The sequence below is a fragment of the Ictidomys tridecemlineatus genome, chromosome 1, assembly GCF_052094955.1.
Source record: "Ictidomys tridecemlineatus isolate mIctTri1 chromosome 1, mIctTri1.hap1, whole genome shotgun sequence".
NCBI classification, from domain to species: Eukaryota; Metazoa; Chordata; class Mammalia; order Rodentia; family Sciuridae; genus Ictidomys; species Ictidomys tridecemlineatus.
In genome coordinates, this window is record NC_135477.1 from 132771015 (window position 1) to 132795588 (window position 24574).

General features: G+C 36.9%; 1 protein-coding gene across 1 annotated transcript in view; it reads left to right on the forward strand.

Moving 5' to 3' along the window:
* The window catches only part of Fbn2 (fibrillin 2), a 221771-nt gene that overhangs the window by 88946 nt on the left and 108251 nt on the right, over positions 1-24574 (forward strand). The window contains exons 8-9 of the mRNA XM_005324144.4: positions 14431-14556; positions 23321-23473. Of these exons, the coding sequence (XP_005324201.2) occupies positions 14431-14556; positions 23321-23473 (279 nt within the window). The remainder of the gene's footprint in view (positions 1-14430; positions 14557-23320; positions 23474-24574) is intronic.

The window sequence follows — 24574 nt, forward strand, 5'->3', positions numbered from 1 at the left end:
CATACTTCTAGACCATCAGGATAGAGCAATGAACAAAACAAAACAAAATCCTTGCTCTCATGAAGGCTGACTTATAGAGACAAGGAAAAATGAACAAGTAAAATCTATTCTATGTCAGAAGTGATAAAACATCAGAAAAATAAATCAGGGTGAGAGCCTATAAAATGCTGATACACGTATGAAATTATAAATTAGGCACCAAAGAAAGTCATTGACATGGTGGTATTCAAATGAAGAACTGAAGGAGGTGAAAGAATAAACTCTGGGGAGAGAATTCCAAATGTGGACCAGCAAATGCAGGGGTCCTTGGGCAAAGGTGTGCCTAGGTGTTAAGGAGACATTAGAAGGTCTATGGGATTGGAGAAGAAGGTGAGGAGACTAAAAGATGGAATTGGAGATGCAGCCAGGGGCTAGGTCTTGTGAGTTTTGCAGGACATGATAAGTACTTTGGGCTATAGTTTGAGCTCTTGAGATGGGAGCCATTGGAGGTTTTGAACAGTGGAGTAAAGTATTCTTTTTTTTTTTTTTTTTTTGTCAATGGTTTACTCTAGCTGTTGGATAGTAAAAACGGATAAATCAGCAGACACATGTGGAAGCATGGAGACCAATTAGCAGGGTGCTATAGTGATCCAAGTGAGTTCCGATAGTAGCTCAGACCACAGAGTTTTCCATAAAAGTGATGAGAAGTGATTGAATTTTGAAGGTTGAGCCAGCAGAATTTGTTGACAGATCAATCGTGAGGAAGAGAGGAAAAGAAATAGTAATTTCAAAGTTTTGGAACCAGAATGTTGAAGTTGCCGTTAACTGAGATGGAGAACATCTGTGGTGAGCTGACAGAGCGGAGGACAGAGTTATCAGGAGCTCAATTTTTGTTAGTTAATGTGCAACACTTATTAAACAATCAGATAGACATTTGTAGTTGTATGTTTAAATCAAGTTCAAGAGCAAGGTCAAGGATGGCAATACATACTTAGGAATGTTACTATACTATATGTACGGCTTATAGTTGATAGTTAAAGCCTTGAGGCTAGACAAGATCAATGGAGGGAGCCATTTTAACAGAGAAGTCCAAGTGCTCAGCCTTAGAACATCATCATTTAGAGGTCCAGGACATGAAAAAGAACCAGCAAAGGAGAAAAAGAAAAGATCCATGGCATTACACCTTGACCCACCCACTTAGATCTTTGTTACTAGTCCTGTCCTCTTCCCTCCTCACTGCAACCTAGAATGTGCTCATAGTATCTTCTAGCTAGGGAGGGAGAAAGATAGAGAAAAGAAGTCAGCCATTCCCCTCCTTCACTGAGGGCATTCATGCCTGAGGGAGTCCCTGCTGGGAAGAGGAAATGCTTTAACTGAATGGAAGATGAGAGCTTTGGGATTTTTGGATTTGAGTGGGTCTTCTGTTCATCTGAAAAAGCTGGGAAAAATCTATTGGAATTTCCTGAGAGTTCCTAAGCTCAGTAAAGAACTTGTCAAGAGAGGTGTGAAGAAGCCGTGGGAGAAATAAAGTTGCTTTCTGTCTGCACCCTGGCAGTTTAAAATACCTGTCTCCATAGAGTCCTTTGGTTAATCTGAAACTATTGAGTGTACAGGCAAAAGTTTCACTTTTGCATAAATTATCAAACAGAAGGCCAGAGTAATTTTAAAAACGGGGAATTAAAAAAAAAAAAGAATAGGGAATTTCAAACGACAGACAGGTCTTCAGTGAAGATTGCTGAATTGTGTTAATACCCATGAGATCTGTGAGATGACTTAGTTATAGATAAGCAACAACTGGGTGTACCATAAAGCAGTTATTCAATACAGAGGGCAAATATGTCTACAGTAACCCAGTTCAAGTCCTAATGGAGGTGGTCCTGATGAGCTTCACTCACAGAATTGATAGGCTATTCACTCTGAATTGATTGATTGATTGATGGATGGATGGATTGATTGCAGAGAATGCTAGTAAATGGCTTTGGATTGATGTAGTTCCATCACCTCCTTGAGAATATCAAAGTATATATTTTGCAGGCTGAGACTTAGGAGTGACCTCTCCATACTCGTAACAGCATATACACCCCCATTTTATACATATGCACACTGTGTCTCTGTGGTTCAGTGTATTTGCAGCTACTTTTTAAATTTAAGCTGGACTTTGTAAAATGTTGCCTGTCGTGGCAATTCTTTTTTTAAAAAATCAACAAAAACTAAGAAAAATACAATTGTGCTAATTTAAAAATTAACTTTCTTCATAAAAATTCCACATGTATGAATGTTAGTGACTGATTATAACATTTTCACTGAGTTTATTTCCTTTTATGGTAGTAAGTATAAAAAACACAGAATTTAATAATCATTTGTATAGTAATTTTTAGTGGAATGTGGAACAGATTTCTTTTTCACTTGATGCCATTTATTTAGAAGACAAAATAAATGACTTTAATGCACCATTTATATTAATAAAATAACAAGTATTCTTAAATTAATTTTCTTATTGAATTATGCCAAAATACATTTAAAAATCCTCAAGGTTTTATGTTTATACCTTAATATTCTGGTGCTTAATGAGAAAAATGGGAACAAAAAGTACTAAATTCTTGCAATTTTGCCAAGTTCAAATGGTTATAGTAAGTTTAACTTTGGAATTTCCTGACTTTCATGTTGCTGAAATTTTAGGTTTTACCCAACATTAAGGGAGACTTTCAAATTACTTTTTCTGGATTTATTTAAAAATTTTAAGACAATTATGATAGGCAGGGAGGATTGGGGGAAAGACTTTGAAAGACGCGGTTTTAACAGCTTCACTCAGTTGTTAGAAGTATCCTCCTACAAAAGCTTAGCATCAACCATGTTGTCTTCAGAATTTTAGAATTTGTAAATAATTTAGTCTTGCTTGTCTTGACAGTCTGTGTTCTAAGTTTAAAGTTTATCTTCATGTATCCTAAGTTTGGATTAACAAAGGGTACCAGCATGTTCCCACCCTGAGTAAAACACATAGATGGGTCTGGGGTGCAGGAAGGCACACAGAAAGAAAAACCATATAGTGGCTATACTTCCCTCAAAATATCATTTTGGGATGTAGATCGAAAATGGAAGCGCATTTTACTCGGCCATGTTATCAATAAATTTTATGCTTTTATGTATTTTGAAGTGGAAATAGCTTTGACACTGTTGTAATGTTAAAAAGCACTGTGATGGAACTGCCTCTTGCCACCATTGCTTCATGCCTGAGTTACTCCAAATTAGTGTTTAGAAAGATACAGTATTGATTTCAGGCCCAAAGGGAACCATTCATTACCTTACTAGAGTAGTAACACTTTAAAAAATGGAATTATTCAGCCTAAGTAGACAAAGCCTCTTAATTAAAAATTCCTTCAGTGTCTATTAATGTTAACACAGAGATATTATTTTAAATGTTACTTCCCTAGACAGATACTAATAGGAAAGAGGAGCCAAGAAATAATATGTAATCATACTATAGTAAAATGCTGAAATGACACCAAAATATTGATATAACATGACAGACCCCAGGCTCCCATCCTCTATATAATCTCCTAAAATATGTTCTTCCCTTTCCATCATCCCTTTGTGTGACTGCTCTCACTCTGCCTGTTCATATAAAAATGTGATATTGACGATAGTTTTTTACTTCTTGCGTTCTTCTGATTTACCTTAGAGCCCACTATAATCTAGGGAATATGCTCACAGTCAAATGAAACTTGACTTTCCTCAGAATCACTAGGAGGTACTATTTTAGTCACTTTTTAAGTGCTGTGACCAAAAGACCTGACAAGAAAAAACTTCAGCTGGAAAAGTTTCTTTGGGGCTCACAGTTTCAGAGGTCTCAGTTCATAAACAGTCGGCTCCATTGCTCTGTGACTGAGATGAAGCAAAACATCAATCACAGCAGAAGAGTGTGTTAAAGGAACACAGCTCAGCGCATCATACCAGGAAGCAGAGAGAGAGAGAAACTGCAGACCAGCAACAAAAAATATACCCCAAAGACCCACCTCATCCAGCAACACCCTACCTACCTATAGTTACCACCCAGTTAATCCCCCTCAGTGGATTAATGCTCTAATTAGGTCATAACTCATAACTCAATCATTTCACCTCTAAACTTTCTTTTTTTAAAAGCATCCCCTTTTTTAACCTTTATTTTATTTATTTATTTATTTTATGTGGTACTGAGGATCAAACCCAGTGCCTCAGACACGCTAGGCAAGTGCTCTACTACTGAGCCACAACTCTGGTCCCCTAAACTTTCTTGCATTGTCTCATACATGAGACACCTCACACCAAGACTGTAACAAGTAACTTTCTCGTACCTAATTTTGCCTAACATCCCTGAAGAGTCTGTCATCCATGTGCAGTTGGCTTCCCAACATGGAAGACCTGCCTTTGTATGCATCCACTTGCCAGGCAGTTATACTGTAAACACCCCATGGTTATCTCAGCAGGCACAGGCTCAGTTCCTGGTTCTACTACACTCACCCCGTGGGTAACTTACCATCATTCTCATGATCTCCAGTGCAGGGAATGGCACCATTAATTCTTTTGCCCAACTCATAAACCTAGGTCCAGCTCAACCCTTTTATCACCAAAATGTTTGAATGGATTCTACTTCCTAAATCTGTTTTGAATTCATTTACTTCTCTGCCTTTATCATTATTGTCTCTCTTTTGCATGACTAAGATAGGCTTTCTTTAGGGTCGCCTACGTCTTTCTCTGCAACCGCTTCTCCACAAGGCAACCACTGTGATCTTTCTGGGTTGTAAGTTTGGTCATGCCACTCCTGTTTGGATCCCCTTTTCTCAGGATAAAGATCCTACATGATTCATTCTCTGCTTCCCTCTCTAACTCACTTCTTTCCACTCACTTTTTCCACACAGTAACACTTACTTAGTTCATCAGCTAGAGAACTCTTGCCTTGCCTTTGTGCCGCCTCTTTCCTTTGCCTGGAAATCACTATTCCATTTCATTTTCCTGGCTTGTTGTAAGCCTGTTTATCTGTTTCAGTTTAACTGTCACTTTGCCTTGGAAGTCTTTCCTGGCCCTCTTCCCTTCCTTCCCCCTGCACCCTGCACTGTTCCTGCTGTGGCTCTCTCACTCCATATTGTCATCAGGTACAGTCGTGGATGCTAGCCACCACTGCCAGCTTCTGGGGAAAGAGGGCAGCTGCCTTGCAATCTTAATTTCTGGACCAAGAAAATTTTTTTCTTGTATTTTGAAATTAGTTGGCTCTCCCTCCTCCCATTAAAAAAAAATATCTAATTTTTAGTTGTAGTTGGACACAATACCTTCATTTATTTATTTTTATGTGGTGCTGAGGATGGAACCCAGGGCCTTGCACGCGCTAGGCCAGCGCTCTACCGCTGAGCCACAACCCCAGCCCCTCCCCTCCCGTTTAAAAAAAAATTGATTCAGTTGATGAAGCTTTATATTTTTTCCTTGTGATGCTAGAGATAGAACCCAGGACCTTGTGCATGTGAGGCAAGTACTCTACCACTGAGCTACAGCCCCAACTCTCTTGTTCATGTAATCTGTCAGTGCTGTGTGTTTGGAACAGAATGGGAATAGTAAAGCATCTTGATTGAAACTCAAAATCTACATTTTTAATACCTGCCCAGGTGATTCTTTAACACATTAAGGTTTTGTAACATCTGTTCTATTTTTGACTCTATTGGAAAGACTGAAGGTATCTGATATGGACTTACACAGCTCAAATTTCCTCTGTTGCTATGTCTTCATTTCCGCTTTTTCCTATATTTGATGAATATCTTCCAATTTTTTTCAGAGATACCTGCTCTAGCTTTTTGCTTAATCCCATCATCTCTCTATGCAGCTTTGAAATTTGCCATTATTAGTTCATAGCTTGTGTCTCTTCCTCTTTACCTGTAGCCAAGGTCATCCTTGGACACGTCAGCACAAATCCTCTTCTCCATATCTTTAACCATCTCTCATTATATTATTATTCTCTGACTCTCTTCACTGTAAAGTTTCCTAAAAACCTATTCTGTACCAGTCATCTCAAGTTCCTCAAGATGTACTGATTTTTCTTTCTTAACATTGCCTTTGTTTTCTAGAATCTGATGGCATTTTCTCTTAGAGATTACCCTATTTCTTTTTAAATATATTTCCTTAGCATATTAGTTTTCTATTGCTGCCTGAACTTGTTACCACAAATTTAATGACTAAAAATGACATAGACTTGTGCTCTTCTAGTTCTAGAAGTCTGAAGTCAGACATGGGTCTCACTGGGCTGAAATCAAGGCATCTGCAGGCCTATGTGCCTTCTGAACTTAGGAAATATACAATTTTTTTTCTCCCAGCTTCTAGAAGCAGCTCTCATTCCTTAGCTTGTGGCCCTTCCATCTTTGCAGCTAGCAGTGCAGCATCTACAAATCTCCCTCTGAATCTGGCACTTGTGATTACATTGGAGTTGGCAATAGGGTCATCTCCACATCTGGAGATTAGCTGAATAGCAACTGAAATCCCGTTGGATCATGTAAACTGACATATTCCCAGGTCGCAGGAATGACATCCTGGGTGCTCATTATTCTGCCTGTCACTATTTGACTTCCTTAAAATTTGAATAGCTTTTCAGCAATCCTGGTGACCTCTCTAAACCCCCTCTTTATCTTCACTTCTCTTTTCTCAAATGAATACATCCTCATAGTAATTGTTTGTAAAATTTTCTCTTCTGTTGTGATCTCTGCTTCTCATCACTTTATATTCTCATCCTACTGATTTTATCCACAATGATGGTTTCAACTGTTTGTATCCATAGATGTCAGTCACCTTCCAGGGATCTACCCTAGACTTTCAGCTGTTTTTAGATATTAATAACTCAAGATGTTAATGATGAAGCTATGAATTTTCTGGAAAATTTTTTAACTTTTCTAATTTTATCAATATTAGCTTATAATGGAGTCTTACTGTCCCTTTCTCTTACTCTTGCTTTTGCTTTTGCTTTTGCTTTTGGGGTATTCTTGTATCATCCATTTTTCTCATACTCCTTCCTATCTTCATTAACCAAGACCTTAGATGATGTCATTGCCTCTCCTGTCCCCTGTTCTTAACTCAGCCCTGTTTTTCTTTATCACCATTGACTGATGTCTTTGCCAGAAGTAAAATTATTACTTCTCTTTATTTAAGCCAAATTATTTGAGAAATTACACCTTTAAAAGCTAGTTATCATCAATAAGCTAAATTTTCCATGTTTATTTAAATTTTGTCTGATTCCACATTTAAAAAAATACATATTATAGAATAGCAGATAAAGCCCATATTATCAATTAAAACTGAAGGTAAAACAGTGTCCTTCTAACTTACAGTGTCCTTCCAATTTTATGTGTATGCATATTCTACTGGAAAAAAAATGCACACAAAGATTCTAAGGATTGTATTTGTCCCCCTTCCCACAAATAAATGTATATAAGGAAAAAAATTTTATGCTAATTGGTCAGCTAGACTAAGGAAGTTAATATATCAGATTTCTTGGTTGCAATAACAATGTAATCAGTAAGATCTTTAATGATTAATGGTTCAGAGAACCTGAATTCAGTTTAAAAAGTCACAGCTTGAAGGGCTGGGCTTCCTGAATGTAAATAAAAGTCTCATTAGAGCTTGACCTAGCCACACAAGAATTTAACTGGTAAAATACATTTTTAAAAAGTTTTAAAAATGCATTATTTAAAATCTCTGGAAATTAAAAGAAATGCATCCCCATGTAAAAAAATATATATTATATGTCATTGTCAGTTGTCAAATCTGGCTCCATAAAAAAGGATTTACCCTTCATTATCAGTTGAAATCTATGCCAGGAATGCAAAATTGGCTCAGCATCTGTAACTCAATCAATATAATGTGTAGGTAAGAATAAAGAGCAAAAGCCAGGATCATGTCAATAAATGCAGGAAACCATGTGAAACAAATGCCATCCTTTAATAGTTAAAATGATCCAAAAATTAGGAAGAGAAAGGAACTTCCTCACCTTAATAAAGAGCAACTATGAAAAACTACAGCCAACATCATACTTCATAGCAAAAGAATGAATAGTGTCTCTAAGATCAGAAACAAAACAAGATGTCTGTCCATGCTCTGCGATTCAGCATTGGGCTAGAGGTTCCAGTTAGGTAAGAGAAGGAAGTACATTTTATCCAGACTGGAAAGGAAGAAGTGAACCTAAAGAGTCTCCCCTTATCTTCAAGACATATACTCCAAGTCTGCAGTGAAAGCATGAAACCATAGTTAATAACTGTGATGGAATCCAATTTATAAATTAGGCATAGCTATTAGGTGCACTACTCATTCACTTGGGGCCATTAAGTAAAATAGGGGCTACTTAAACACAGGGCTAATAAATGATTAACAGATCAGGACCGTATACAGCATGGATACACTGATCAAAGGTATGATTCATATCCCAAGTGGGGTGCAAGATTTTCTCGTGCTACTGAGAATGGCAAACACTTCAAAACTTATTAATGACTTATTTCTGGAATTCTCCATTTTACATTTTTGGGATTTTTTTTTTTATTGAGCATGGGTTACTAAAACCACAGAAGGCATAAACCCAGATAAAAGGGGACTACTATATCTCTATTTACAGATAACATACAGTTAGTGGATAAAATATCAACTGAAGAAAAGTGAACAGACTATAAAATGGTATTAGAACCAATAAGTGAGTTTAACAAGGCTGCACTTCAACATCAGTATACAAAATGAATTTCACTTTTTATGCACCAAGTGAACATTCTGAAAATGAAAATAAGAAAAGAATTTAATTTATAAGAATTTCATTTAAAGAACAAAGAATAAATAAACACTTTAAAGAAAAAAGTGCTTAAAATAAATTTTAACACTAATTAAAAGATTGATACGCTGAAAGCTAGAAATATTGCTAAAAGAAATTAAAGGAAGTCTATTAGAAGGAAAAATAGCCTATCTTTATAGATGGGAAGTCATAATATTGTTAAGATGACAGTTTTATCCATATTGATCTTTAGATGCAACACAGTTCCTGTCAAACTCCCAGATTTCATTTTCGCAAAGATTGTAAACCTAGTTCTACAGCTCATATACAAATAAAACATAATTTAAGCGACATGAATAAGGAGCTCTTAAAAGACCAAATAACTAAAAAATAAAGTGGGAAAAGGAAATGAGTGGATACTTCTCTCCAAAGACTCTACAGAAGGCTAATAGTTGTGCTACATATCATTAGTCATGAGGAAGATGAAAACCAAAGAACAATGTGGTACCACTTTCACACTCAACTAAAATTAAAAAAAAGAAAAGAGAGCAAATATAATAAGGAATGTTCTTTTGGACCCTCATACATTCATTGCTGGTGGAAATAAAACAGTACAGCTAATTTGAAAATAGTTTCTCAGTTCCTCAACAAGCTAAACAGACTGACTATATGACTCAAAAGTTCCACACTAAGTGTACAACCTGATAGAGATAAGCATAAGACAACACAGAACTAGTACTTGAAATTTCATGGTGACTGTTTATAATAGCTAAAAATGGAAATACTTAAGTATTCATCAAATGACAAAGGATAAATAAACTGTAGTAAATCCATACAGCAGAATATTATTCACTAGTGAAAGGATTGAAGTACTTTTCACACCATATCATGGATGAACCTTACAAACATGCTAAATGGAAGCACCCAGTCACAAAAGACTGCCTGTGTTATGATATCATAGATAGGAAATGCACAGAATTGACAAATGTACAGCATCAGACTTGGAGGAGGATAAGAAGAGTGATTACTAATGGGGTAAAATTTCTTTTGGAGTGATGAAAAATGTTCCAAAATTATGTTATAGCGATGATTGTACAATCCTGTGAGTATATTAAAAAACTGAATTGTGCACTTCAAGTCAGTGAATTATATAGTATACACATTTTATCCCAATAAAGTTCTTTACAGATATACAGCAAAATTCTGAAGATACATCATACATTCAGATCTGAAAAGGGGAAATCAAACCTCACTGTTCCACATAACTTACCGTATCATATGGATATTGCCTGTTGTCCATAGAAAAGCTTAAAATAGCAATTCATTGCATTCAGCACTTTATTCATGAATTTTCCTAATGTCAAAACAGCAAATATGTTATTAAGTATAAATCCAAGATATAACAGATATATTACTTCTTACTACACACACTGCGTGTGACGTGAACCTGTTAGAATTGATAGCATCTCTAGAGTAGTGTTGTTAGAATTGAGTGACATCTGATATCACACTACTACCAAATTATTTGTTATATCCTGCTTAGAGTAAGATTTGCAATCATTGTAAATGTTGGTTGACAAATATGAGGTTATGTGGTTTGGCAGTCAGAAATCCGTCAGATGGTTTTGTTCAGATCTAGCTTTCTTTTTCTAAAAACCTGTGTTTCAATTCTTCAGATCTCCAGACGCTTTACAGCCCCTCTGTGCCTTCACCCTTCCATGGCACACCTGGCAACCCTCTCCTTTTCACAGTGCTCTTCCTTGTCTCCATTCGTATGCTCTTCCCTGCACATTTCTTTCCTTCCCAGTCTCCAATGCTCTATTTTCTTCCTGTGATTTTCCTTAAATATTGATGGTCCTCATGGCCTCTTCTTAAATTCAGCTATCTTCTTGGAAATCTCATCGATTACTGCAATATCAAATGCGATCCCTATACTCTGTGATAAACCACACAAGTACATTTTTAGAATTTACCTCTTTGCTGAGTTCATACCCAGGTGTTTGACTGTACAGATTAGATTTTTGCCTGTTTCTCTCAAACATTTCAAGTTCAAAAATGTCCAACTCAGTTTAACATCAAAATTGGATTTTTCCTCCATGTCCCATTCTCTGTTCATAGCACTCCATCAGGTACTTTGTTGATCAAGCTACATGTCTGAGTCCAGTGACAAAGTCCTGTTGATTTCTCTAATGATCTTTTTCAATGTGTTCTCTTCCTTATTGTGAAGCTTAACTTCAGGTCTCAGTATTCATCCCTAAACTGTCATCATTCTATTAAACACAGAGATTGTCTTCTTATGATATCGATTTGCTTATGTAATAATTTGTTCATTTAAAGTTCCTTCCAAGCCAGCATCCATCTCTTCAGAATATAAGCCACAGTCCTTGGAATAGCTCTTCAGGATATGGCAAATGCTTAAGAAGCTATGCTTATTGTCCATCGTTTTCCACCATTCTGTACTTCCCGTTCTTCAATTCTGCCATATTTTCAGAATCACTGGTCTCTGGTCACTGTTTTTTGTTATAATTTACTTGTCTAAAGCTAACTACTTTCCACTTGCCACAGTACTTGGTCCATGTCTCTGGGACCCTGACAAGCAGTACATTCTCCTGGCTGAGGAATCATTTAGAAATTGGCATGTGTCCCAGTACAAGACATTGGGACAAAAAGGAAGATTTGCTGGGGACTTCTGGGAGAAAGTTTTCTTCCTCTTAGGAGAGAGCCACTAGAAAGACAACCTCTCCTCCTCTAAAATGTGCCAGTCTCAGGTCCAGCCTAATCTACTTTGGCCATTTTGTCTCCATTGAGAAAAGCAGCCTAAAGATAAAGTCAGAACATAGCAGGGTACTACTGAGGATTTTTCAGAGAAACTGAGCAGGACCCATTGGTTTAAACCAGTCCTGAAATCCATGCTGCTTCTGGACTTCGAGATGTGAAAACTATTTAAATTTCTGGTTTATGTCAGCTTGGATCCATTTTTTCTGATATTTACAGACCAAAGTTCCAAACCAATGAAATTTCAGACAAGTTCCAGAGGAAGTGAATGGAAACACATTATGTGTACAGAACACAGATAACAACCGATTCCAGCATTAAGACTTCACTGAACTTTTCCCACGAATACCCTTGTCATCATTAGGCACACTTGTCTATACCTAGACAATATGTGCTTCATATTTGTGAAGATAGTAGTTCCAAATCTGATTATGACATGTGCTCTTGAAGAACTAATATACAAAAGAGCTAAGTGCTCACATCCTTCTGAACAGAAGTGTTAATGCTAAATTTAAATTGATGGACAAATACTGGGCATAACTTCATTGAGGTATAGGGGATTTGATCAGGTTTTTAGAGCACCTACCTTTTTAATTCTTAAAATTTGAGGGGCATCTAGCGCAAAAATAATTGAAAAGCATCCATATTTTTTATATAGGATTCTGACATTCTTTTCTGAGAGCCTTTTATATCAGTTATTTTAAAGTAAACCTTTTAAGGTTCCTACTTCATTGTAAGGAGAATCATGAAAAACACAGAGATTTTTAACAATAAAACATTTAACAGCAAGACTACAAATTTAATATCATTTCATGTGTTGTTCTATGAACCAGGTATTTTTCCCAGAAATGTAAACTGTCAAATGTCTTTCCATTTTCTCCTCTTCTTGTTGTCAGGGAGGATATTTAAGATTAGTGCACAAAGAAATTCTTTATTCTGAAAAGAAAGGTCTGGAAATTATAGTTAACATATAAACAAAGGACTTGTGTTCTCCTAATTTTTAAGAATTTGCCTCAATCAGCCATACACAGTGTCTCACACCTGTACTACCAGCAGCTTGGGAGAGTGAGGCAGGAGGATCAGAAGTTCAGAGCCAGCCTCAGTAACTGAGCAAGGCCTTAAGCAATTAAGTGAGACTCTGTCTCTAAATAAAATATTTTTAAAAAGAGCTGGAGATGTGGCTCAAGGGTTACATGCCCCTGGTCCAAAAAAAAAAAAAAAAAAAAATTATCAATCCTGGAGGCTTAAGAGACTAAAAAGGCAAATTTTGGTCCTTCACTTTTGTGGGACTTGCTGTTTTGTGCTATTTTCTTTTTTTGGCCTTCCTTATCCCCAGGTGATTGATGTGCTTATTTGGTGACTACAGTATAGTTGTTCTAGTGTCATTGCTGCTGGATCCATGTTCAGTTGCATTAAACTCTGCTGCACTGAGACAGCAGCACAGGATGCAGTAGGTCCTAATTTCGCACACATGGTTTCATTTTGTTGGATTAAGTCTGATGGTAACTTTTTCACCACATTATATATTTGCTTCTCATGTAGTCAATTCATGTTGGAATTTTGATCTCTCTTGAGCATTGATTTTGATTTGTACCTCTCTGCCTTCAGCAGCTAACTGTTAAGCCTCAAATGAAGATATTATTTCAGAGAATGTCTGAACCTGGTAAAATTTTTAAAAGAATATGCCAAGAAGACACATGCATGTAGTTAATTCACAGCTTGTAGGCAAGAGTGACTTGTGAGTATAAATAGGGGAAAAAAATGAATAGAGGGATGTAAGAATGGCATTGCCAAACCCCCCACAACTCTATGTTGTTTAATCATAGAGTTTAAGTTTCTTTCCTTGCATTTACAATAAAAATGTAATTATTTTTCCTGCCTTTTAAGTTTATACATTCTCAATGAAAATACAACAGAAAGGGAAAAAACTGAAAAGAAACTTGGAGTTTTAAGTAATTATCTATGTTTATGGCTTTTATAATTGTTCCTTCTATTCATTGGTCTTTGCTACCTCTGTTTCTTAAAAAAGACTGCCAACAATCCAGCAGCCCTGGCTGGATTTTCCTCACAATGGCTCATTTCCTTTTAAAATGTATTAGCAATTAGCTCCCAGTGTACTTAATTGCAGCTTTGTTTGACTTTCCACCTCCCTCTGCTCACTGGATTAGAAGAGAAGTACATTAAAGCTTATATAAATGGTCAGGTTTTCTCCTTTAGGGAAAATTTAAAAGAAAGCAGACCTTTCATTAATGTGAAAGGAAATAGACTATTCTGAACATTGAGTAAGCTAAATGGATAAGTGCAGGGAGGTACAATAGGAAAACTGGACCCTTCCCAGAGCCTCCCAAGTTTTCCCCTTGCCATGTTCCTGTATTACTTTAGATTGAAGTTATTCCCAGAATGTCAGAGATACCCCTATTCAAATGGAAGTACATATTCCAAAGCCAAATAGGAAAAAAAAATCAGCTACTCTCTATTGGTTCAAATAATGAGTGTGAACATCAGCTATAAATTTTCAAATGTAATTATTCCATATTTTAAAATGTAATTGTGTATGTGTTTTTCAAAGGGCTCTAGTAGGATAATTCCCTAGTTGACATAGAATAGAAATGAAAACATTGACATCTTTACTTATTTCCAATTTAAATTGCATTTGGGGGGAGAAAAAGGATATAGAGTTTTGCTTTAGTTGGCCTTGTTTTACTGCCATGGGAGTTGACTTTCATCTGAGTTCCCATAGATATCTGTGAGAAATTCTTTAGGGCCTGAAATAAGAGTATCTTCAGGGTTATGTGATCTGACCTAATCACCCATGAGTGCTCTCATACTCTTTTTTCTTTCTTTAAAAAAAAAAAAATCCCTTATTTCGTGAAGCCCTTTCTCAATTATCTTCTCCTTCTTCCCTTGATTAGACATTGATGAGTGCAGCGTCATTCCTGGGATATGTGAAACTGGTGAATGTTCCAACACCGTGGGAAGCTACTTTTGTGTTTGTCCACGTGGATACGTAACATCAACAGATGGCTCTCGGTGCATCGGTAAGCCTGGAATTTTGAAGGCACAATACACTGCTCCTTTATAATGACAGAACAGCTCAAACAGGTGTGCCCATGGCAAGATATCAACCCATTGAGGAAATGGCTGAAAGAGCTGTTTAAAGTAAACGGTACCACTATTAAAGGACTGATAGACCAGGTACTCTTTGCAAAGACTTTTCAGTTTTAGAAGGGTTTGGGTTGTCAAAATCATTTGGGGAATAAAGACAGACTTCCTCAAGTCATTGCTGTTTCCCAGTATTACAGACACAAAAGCATGAGAAACATTTTCAAAATCTGCTTTGGGAGACAGAATATAGTAATTAAAGGTTCTTTTGTTGGTATGAATCATGAATACAGTCAACATCTATTTACTTAGAGCTTGTTTATTCTAGTAAAAATAGTGATTATAAAAAAAGAAATTGACACCTCTAATTTTGTGTTTTAAGCATATTCAGATTAAAGCCAAATACATTTGTCTGCTCTCCTTTGTTCAGAAAAATCAAACAGTACTTAGTCATAGTGTGGTCCATTCATCATTGAGCAAGCCTTAGACTTCTGTATTTTTCTTCTTTTTGTATTGGTAAATTGAACTGGGAGGCACTTACCACTGAACTAAGAGGCACTTAACCACTGAGTACCACATCCCCAACCCCCTTTTTTTTTTTTAATTTGAGACAGGGTCTTGGTAGGTTGCTTGGGACTTCGCCAAGTTGCTGAGGCTGGTTTTGAACTTGTGATCCCCCTGTCTCAGCTTCCTGAGTCACTGGGATTTACAGGCATGAGCCACAGCATCTGCCTACACTTTGTTTTATTGTGAGCACAGAGACTGAAAGTCCTTTGGTGATCATGGCACAGTGAGCTGCTGCTCTCACATTTCTCTTCCTTAGCATTCAGACTAGTCAATTATAATTTTAGGCTGAGAGTAGTTAGAAAGAGAAGAAGAGAAATGCACAGTTGTCTTTAGAGGACCTGAAGATTCACATAGTGGAGAAATTAGAGAATTTATTTAGTACCCAAAGAATGGACTTGCTTGGTCCACTAGAAGACCTGTGCCACCAGTACAAGGACTGTGACCTGAATTGGTTCAATAAAATGTACTGATATGCCAGGCATTATGCTAGGGATGACCATCCAACAATGAACACGAGAGATGTAGGTGAGGCCTTCAGAATACCATACTGTCATCAAAAGTAATACTGGAAGAGTAGCAATGGCAGTAATAAAGGAAACAACAGTAGTGATAGTAAAAATAACAGCTATCGTTTATAAAGACAGTGTATGTATCAGACACTGGATATCTTCATTCTTTCATTATCTCAGAGCTCTGTGTCCTCAGGAAAGCTACTGATCTCTTTCTCTTGGAGTTTCTCCTAATTGAGTGTTCAATAAGATATTCCACATTATTATTAAGAGGAGGAGGAAAAGAATATGTCTACATTAGACCCAAGATATTCTGAAATTTTTTTATACAATATCATTTGTTTGTCTCACAAAGTTATGATAAACTCCTTTTTTCTCTTGCCTCTGTAAAGTCCTGAGTTCACCTAGACATTCACAATCCTTCATAACCAAGCCCAGCCTCAGGACTCATTTCTACACTTGGGACCTCACACTCCCATCTCTCATACTGCACAAGCCCATACCTCCATGCCTTTTCCCACAAGGCCCCTTCTGCCTGAAGCATCATGGTTCTCTCCTTCTATGCTCATTAAAATCCAACTCATTCTTTAAATCTCCAATTGGTATAACTTTTTTTTTATAGATATTCCTACCTAATCCAGATTTTCTTCTTAGGCAAAATGAGCCAGGCCCTGCCATGATGTTTTTGACCCCTCTCATTTCAGGACATTTTGTAGCATCACACACACTTGTGTTTTTCTCACTGGCCAGACTGAGACCATTGTATCCTGCCTCACACAGCTTAGTGCATTCTGGGCCTCATGTCACATCTTGAATGAATTTTGTGCTCAGTACATTTTTTTCTGAATGAATAGGAAAACCAACAAATGAATGAATTAGATGATATTGAATGCAGGACCTCCTTGTTTATTAATAACTGCTTGCATCATTTGGCATCCAGTTGGACATGACAGTGTGGCACTGAGTTATGGTCCTGTTTGCTCAGAAGGCAGCACCTGGCTGGAGCTTCAGAAACTGAGTCCTGAACTAGTCAGAGTCTCATTCATCTCATGTCAACATCATACTATTAGGAACAGAGTTAAATCCCTGAGAATGACTAAAAATCTAGAAAGCCAATGTTGAAATTAAGCAGCTTCAATGTTTTTGGAATAACTATGTTACACTTGGAATAAGTATATTTTCCATGTGTGAGGAAAAACATAAATACCATGTTTTAATGTGTAAAAGATTTTTGCCTTTGATTCTCAAAATTTTGAGTCTGTTTTCTTAGATGGAATTATTTATGATTAAGTTATATGTTATAGATATTTCCAGAGGATTTATTTTGTAACTATATATTGTACATGGTACACATAATGAGGTTTTTTTAAAGTATGAAACTACCTTCTATCTGCAGCTGTATTAGTGAGTGAGATTAGTGAATGCTGAATATGCCCTAATTTATTATACTATTTAGTACAAATATCCTGAGTCCATAGTACATTGCAAAGCATCAATAACTTAGCCCTGTTTCTTTCAAATGTGGAAAAACAGCTTTACATGATAAAAAAAGTTTTATACATTTTAATTTTAAAATAGGATAATTTTCCCATTTTATTATATGCTGAGTACAAAAGACAAATTCCTGATTTAATTTTATCTAATGTGTGCATCAAGTTGGTAAATATCCAGTAAAGAGCAATTTTTAACATAGAATACTAACATATGCCAGTTCTAAAAGGACTTGAAGCATAACTAATATTCTTTTCCTTAAAAGCATTTTAATAACATCACTTAACGAGTCTCTGTCATTTTGGAATTCACTGTAGTTGGCATTATTAATACCTAATTTCCACATTGTAATATAGGCAGAGAAGAATGAATGACAGCCAGCAGTAAGTAAATAATGAATTGACAAGAAGCAGTGAGCAAACCAGCAAGCAGGATAATGTCCCTGCTGCTCTCGTGCACACAGAGCTATCACTGACCCTCAGCAAGGGGACTGCAGAGTGCCAGTCAGCAGCAAGTTCAGAAAATGAGATCAAGCATTTAGAAATTCTTGCACGACGTTGCCACCACAACCTAAGGCACTTCTTTGACTTTTACAAAAGTTTTAGAGCACAACATCACCTTGGAGTGTTCTTGAGAAAACAAAATCTAAAAACATCATGTGTGGTTTAGTCAACGTTTTTGCTGCTGTGACTAAAAAATGTGACAAGAACAACTTTAGAGAAAGAAAAGTTTATTTAGGGACCTCACAGTTTTAGAGGTCTCAGTCCATAGACAACCCTAAGGGGTTGAGGTGAGGCAAAATATCACAGTGGAAGTATGGGCAGAGGAAAGCAGGTCAGGACATGGCCACCAAGAAGCAGAGGGTGGGGAGGAGGAGGAGGAGGAGGAGGAGGAGGAGGAGGAGAGACACTTCCCTCACCAGTAACAAAATATATACCTCGAAGGCCCCATCTCCTCTAACCACACCCTACCTGCATTCAGTTACCACCCAGTTAATTCTTATCAGGGAAATTAATTCATTGATTGGGTTAAGGGTCTTATAACCCAATTATTTCACCTCTAAACATTGCATTGCCTCACATGAGCTTTGGGGGTTCATCTCACATCTAAACCATAACAGTGTGAAAAAACATATACCTAAGATCAAGTCTGAAGCAGTTTTTTATTAATTGCTGAATGATTTTATATAATATCTGTCAAAACAAAACCCAGGCACAGTGGCACATGCAGCTTGGGAGGCAAAGGCAAGAGGATCAAAGTTTGAGGCCAGCTTCAACTACTTATTGAGACCCTAAACAACTTTTTTGTTAAGACTCTCTCCCAAAATAAAAATATATAAAGGGTGCCAGGGGACCAGAGATGTAGCTTAGCGGTAAAATACCCTTGGGTTCAAGCCCCGGTACCAAATAAATAAATATAAAAAATAAAATGATTATTATAGTTAAAATTCTTGAGGAGATGAGCACTGACATAGATCTTGAAAGCAATGAGTAGGAGCTAGACAAACAGAAGGATTAAGGGTGAGTCAAGCAAAGGAGAATGGTGTGAGGTAGATTAGAGATGCTGTGGGCTGGGGAGATAGTGCAGGGAGTCTGGGAAAGGGAAGTAAGAGAGGGATGATTGAGATTAAATTCTTCTGCCAAGGGTATTGACTGGCACATGAAGGGATCTAGGTTGATCCTGGGAACAGTGAGAGCTCATGATGATTTTTGAGAAGAACAAAGGTGAAAATCATTAGGGCCTGATGTGCCCTTAGGAAGCAGAGTGACAGGGGGACTGTTTTCAAGATAAAAGGAGAAAGATCATCATATTGGGACATAGAATGAAAGCAGGATGTGATTTTAAAATCAATTCATAAGATTATATGGCTGAGGCAAGAGGATCGTGAGTTCCAAGTCAGCCTCAGCAATGCTGAGGTGCTAAGCAACTCAGTGAGACCCTGTCTCTAAAAAAAAAAATAAGAAATAGGGCTGGGGATGTGGCTCAGTGGTCATGTGCCCCTGAGTTCAATCCTCGATATTCGCCTCCCCCCCACCAAAAGATTATATAAATCAAGGATAGTTTATATAGTAAGCATTACTCTATGCAACCCCGGGGTGTTGATTATATTATATTCATGTGTACATCTGCAATGAACACTTGAAGGAGAACCCAAAATACCGAAAATGTCTTGACTAAAATCTAAAAGGACAAAGATGAAATAATGTGCTGGACAGTATTCTAGTTTTAATTAGAATCACATAAACAGTGACTGGTGGAACAGGGATACTAGTTTTAATTAAAGAAGACAACATTTCCTAGAAAGGGAACTTGATATGGTGAGGAAACATTTGCCTGCTTTGAAGGAAGAAGTCGGCCTGATAACCACCACAGTTCTGTTCCTTTCATTGTTCCTAGTTTGCTATTTTAGAAATAGTAAGAATCTGCAGAAGTAATCAAGGGGAACCCAGGATGGAACCTGCCAGAGAGAAGGTGCAGGCATTCAGCGTCCAGAGTCAATAGCTGCTCTCTGTGGAACACGCACCGCCACCAATGTTCTGACCTAGGCTAAGCTCCTCTGTATTTTCTAGCTGAATTTTTTCTTTTTATTTCCTTTTAATTTTAATTTTATTTATTTATAGTTTTAGATGGACACAATACCTTTATTTTATTTATTTATTTTTATGTGGTGCTGAGGATCAAACCCAGTGCCTCATACATGCCAGGCAGAGCTCTCTACCACTGAGCCACAACCCCAGCCCCTTTATGTCTTTCTAATGAGAAAAAAAATTATAGAATATTCGGGTTTATTTCAGCATACAGTCCCCCACTTTTACCAAGGTTTCATCACATTGTATAATTAAACACTAGCTCTCTTCAATCAAGTTTAGACTAAATGTCAAGTAAGGAAACACGCTCTGATAAGTGTACCATGATTTTGTTTCAAAGTAGAGTTATATTTTAATCAGAGGAGATGAATTGCTTCCTGTTTTCTCAGGGTGGCTGTAAGAAAGACTCTTGAAAGCCTTGTTCAGGGTGTGTTGTGAGCACAACAGGAGATGAGAGGAACAGACTCAATTTCTTTACTTAGGACTTATCAGTCCAACCGATAAACATATACCCAGTGGTAGAATAATTTTTCTACAGTTTTTCATCTGCTTTTTTCTCTCTTAACTCCTTGTTTCAAAGGATAGTGGTTCTGGACAACTTTTATGTTTATCAGGTACTCATTTTTTATCCCAAATACTTTTTCCAAATGATAACATTTTTTAACTCAGTGTTGTTTTTTTACCCCCCATAAGGACCATAAAAATTCAGACACACCAAGGAAAGAACAGTAACATAGGAAAAAGCAGTGCCTTTACTGTGTTGGTTTGCTTTGAATATACCTTTCTGGGGACCTTAACCATAAGACACTATACTGGACTGAATCTCATCCTGTTACACTTCAACTCAAAGGATTAGAAATAGGTTGCCTGCCTGTGTTGTTATTGGATGATTCTAATTGTGGAATTTATGAAAGACATTTATGATTTTCTTTCTAATCCTCTCTTACTGGCTTCACCCTGTCACTCATGACAGTTTTCTGCAGTATATATTATAAAACTGACCTAAAGTTTCCAAACTATAGAACAATGGCTATTCTATATTTTTTTAATTTAACATCAAAAATGTTTTTTTAGATCCCACGTGATGGCAATTTTATACCTCAAGAAAATACATAATGACAAAGCTATTCGGTGTTTGGTAAATGTTTTAAGTGAATTTGCATTTTGTTGGTCAGAGTAGTGTACCTGTCAGTGTGAACTGTCCTGGTGCCCACATGCTGATAAGCATCATCCACTCCCACTGCAGTATCCGGTGTAAAAACAGATTTGTGAACTCCTCCCCATTTCAGTGCAGACTCCCAAAGTTGGGAGAATGGTATAGAATGGATTCCCAATGAACACCGGCTATGTTGTATTTGGCATTTTGAAATATATTACCTTATTTCCAATGTTTATTTGATCCATAAGGTGTTTAGAAGTATAGGACATTTTCTTAGTTCCAAATTGATTTCCTACTTCGTTACATCCCCTGTGGTCAGAGAAATATTCTGGTATTTGCTTATGGCTTAACAAAAAAATTGTAATAAATCATCAATATAAACTTGAAAAGGATGGGTTTCTACAATTGGTGGATGCTAGATTCTAGATATATCCCCAGATCAAACTCAGAGACCTGAAGGTGAAATCTAATTGCACACTGACCTACTAAGAAACACATTTTCACCTCATTTGAGAGCTCTATTTTATTCTTCTTTGGGGGCCAGTTTCTACATTTTTTCATATTTTGTCCAGCATATTTTGATTTAGAGGACATTCAAGATACCTAAATCACCATTCTACTAGAAACAGGACTATATTGTTTTATTTCATTTTTCCACCAAGTCTGTTACACAAAGAAGAAGAATTAAATATAGTTGTAAAATCAAGCAACTGTATTTGTATATAATCTAGGTTCATACACAAATGTTATTTATATATAAGCCCAGGTCTCCTGGATCAAAGTTATGGTTTTGTTTCTCAAAATTTATGCTACAACCTCCTCCTTGAAGAATCCTTATATTTTACGTTGGTTAGAATAAAGAAACATGTTTTAAAGAAGAGTCTGGTCTTGTGTCCCCCAATTTCAGTTATAAAAACACATTCAGCTGATATTGATATCATATACCCATGCAATTTTATCTTTTATGGTCTTCTGTAATTATCATAACTTGTCTTCAAGCCTTTATCTGCTATTCTGACCCATTTGGTAGAGTGACCTCTATCACTGTCATATTTGATCACGCTGTTTCTCTATCCTGAATCTTGCAGGGTAGTGCCAATTCCTGACCATAGCAAAACTCACTGCCAAACTCACTGTTCCTTGAGTTTTTACCCTGCTTTACCTCATCCACATTTGAACTACTGGTACCCCAGTTCTCAAAAACATCTCATCCACCCTCATAGCTTAGAATAGCATATACACTGACAACTCACAGATACATAACTTCCACCTGACTATTCCTCTGGGTTTCAGGTTCATTTATTTGACATCCCGAAAGAAACATGTTTTAAAGAAGAGTCTGGTCTTGTGTCCCCCAATCTTATCTCTCGTGTTCATCACTGTCTGAGATGTGAAGGTCAGAAACTGGGGAAGTCCCCAAGACTACCTTCCCTCATACCCCACAGCCATGCAAGTTTCCATTGACTCTGCCTTCAGTGAGGTCCACCATCTGCTCACTTCAGCATGTTCTCTGAGACTACCCTCATCACAATCACCATCGTCTCTCACCTGAATATCTACACTGTGATCTTCATTAGTTTTCTTGCTCTCACTACAGCCAGTTCTCATAGCAGCCAGAGATCTTCTTAAAAATATCAACCAGTATCTTTTCTCTATTGAAACCATTCAAAAACTCTCATAACCTCCATTAAATCCAAAAGACATTCCCCAATGGCTGCAGAACTATATGAGAGAGCCTCTCTGAGCTGTTCCTTCCACTCTCCTTTGTGCATGCTCTTCTCTAGTCATATTTGACCTCTTGTTCTTCACACACTTGAAACTCAGCCTATTCTTGATGAGCCACTTTTCCTTCACATACCTTTCATGGCTTTTGCCCTCATTTGAGTCAAGTCTCTGCTCAGATGTTCTGTCTCCAGCAGCTTCTGACCAGCCTTTCTAAATCAACACATGTATCAGTCAGGTGTTGCTGCAAAACAAACAGCTAACTGAAAAATCTCAGTGGCAGACAGCAGGACTGATTTCGCAATTCATCTGGGGATTGGGATTGGGGTTGGGTGATTGCTTCCCTTCAAGCTCTAGATCTGTCTGAGTTTGACTTCTCATTGCGGTTTGCCTTCGTCTTTGCCCAACGACTTTCACTTTTGTATTCCTGAAATAGGCCATAGAATAGGTGCTCAATGAATGTTTGCTGAATAATGAGTAAATCAATGCATAAATATATAGAAATTAAGAGAAGGAAAGCATGAATACTACAATAGAGGTTAAGAGAAATCAAGTAAAATAGTAATAATGAATAGCTCACTTCATCTACACTCTCCTAATGTGTGAAATGTTAAGAATCTGAAGTAATTCTGCCATATCTTTTATTTTTATTGCGTATATTCAGATCAGAGAACAGGCACATGTTTCTCAGGCCTGGTGAATGGTCGCTGTGCACAAGAACTCCCAGGCAGGATGACAAAAACGCAGTGCTGCTGTGAGCCCGGCCGCTGCTGGGGCATGGGAACCATCCCTGAAGCCTGTCCCGTCAGAGGTTCTGGTGAGTGGAGGGCCCCTGGCCTCCTTAGGACGGATGGTGTTAGGAGAATCAGGAAGAGTGATGGGCTGGCTGGGCTCTTGTCTTTAAGGTCAATTTCTGCTTCTATTCACATCTTCAGTGACTTGGATGTTTGTGTTGGATCAGTTTTGATCATTCCCAGTTTAGTAATATCAGACAAATTTCTGAAAACTGACTTGTTTTGTGCAGATACGTTTTTAAAAAATTATTTTGAATGTCAGTAGTTCAATTTGGCTTTCAATCTCCTGATCTTTAGTTTCAGATCTTTAATAACAAGATTTTACCTTCATTGAATAACAAGATTTTACCTTCATTTATATTTTCTTTCAGGAATACCAGCCTTTTGTATCCCAGTCCTTGAAAATGTTTTCTTTCCTAACTCATGACCTTTAAAATAATCTCTCCTTCACTTTGCTATATTAACTGCCTTATAAATAAGTCTGTATTGGAAAATCACCTTAGAACGAATGAGAAGTAGTTCCTCTTATTATACATAACATGAGCAGTAAAGGACAGTTAATGTTTATCACAAAAGATATATTGATATGTTATCTTTTTCATATTGAATTATAAAATCATGAAAAATAAAAATTTTGAAATATAAAGGTATAACCTCTATATGCTATTATGGAAAAAATATCAAGACACATTCTTCATTCTTTCAAAATCACTGACATAAAACCCAAATCTATTCCTCAAAGTGGGGTGGGGTGGGAATCAAAGTTAATGTCTAGTAATACATTTTGGAATTTTATAGCTCCTTTAGTAACACATAATTAATAATTCTTATTTATTCTAATCTAGTGTTTAAATTCTCTGAATAGTTAAGGAAATAAGATGGTTGCTATATTCCTGGCCTCTCTTCACTCAACTTTGACACTTGTACACTAAGTAGCAGATTTTAATACTTATTAAATATTGTCTACAGTTAAGATCCATATTATAAAAATATTATTCTGGAGCCATATTAAAACCTAATCCCCTAAAGAAGAAAAGAGTCAGGAAAAAAAGTATAGGTGTAATACTGATGAGTATTCAAGTAAAACCAAACACTTAAACCTTTAGTTTTCACCTGTTCAAGTA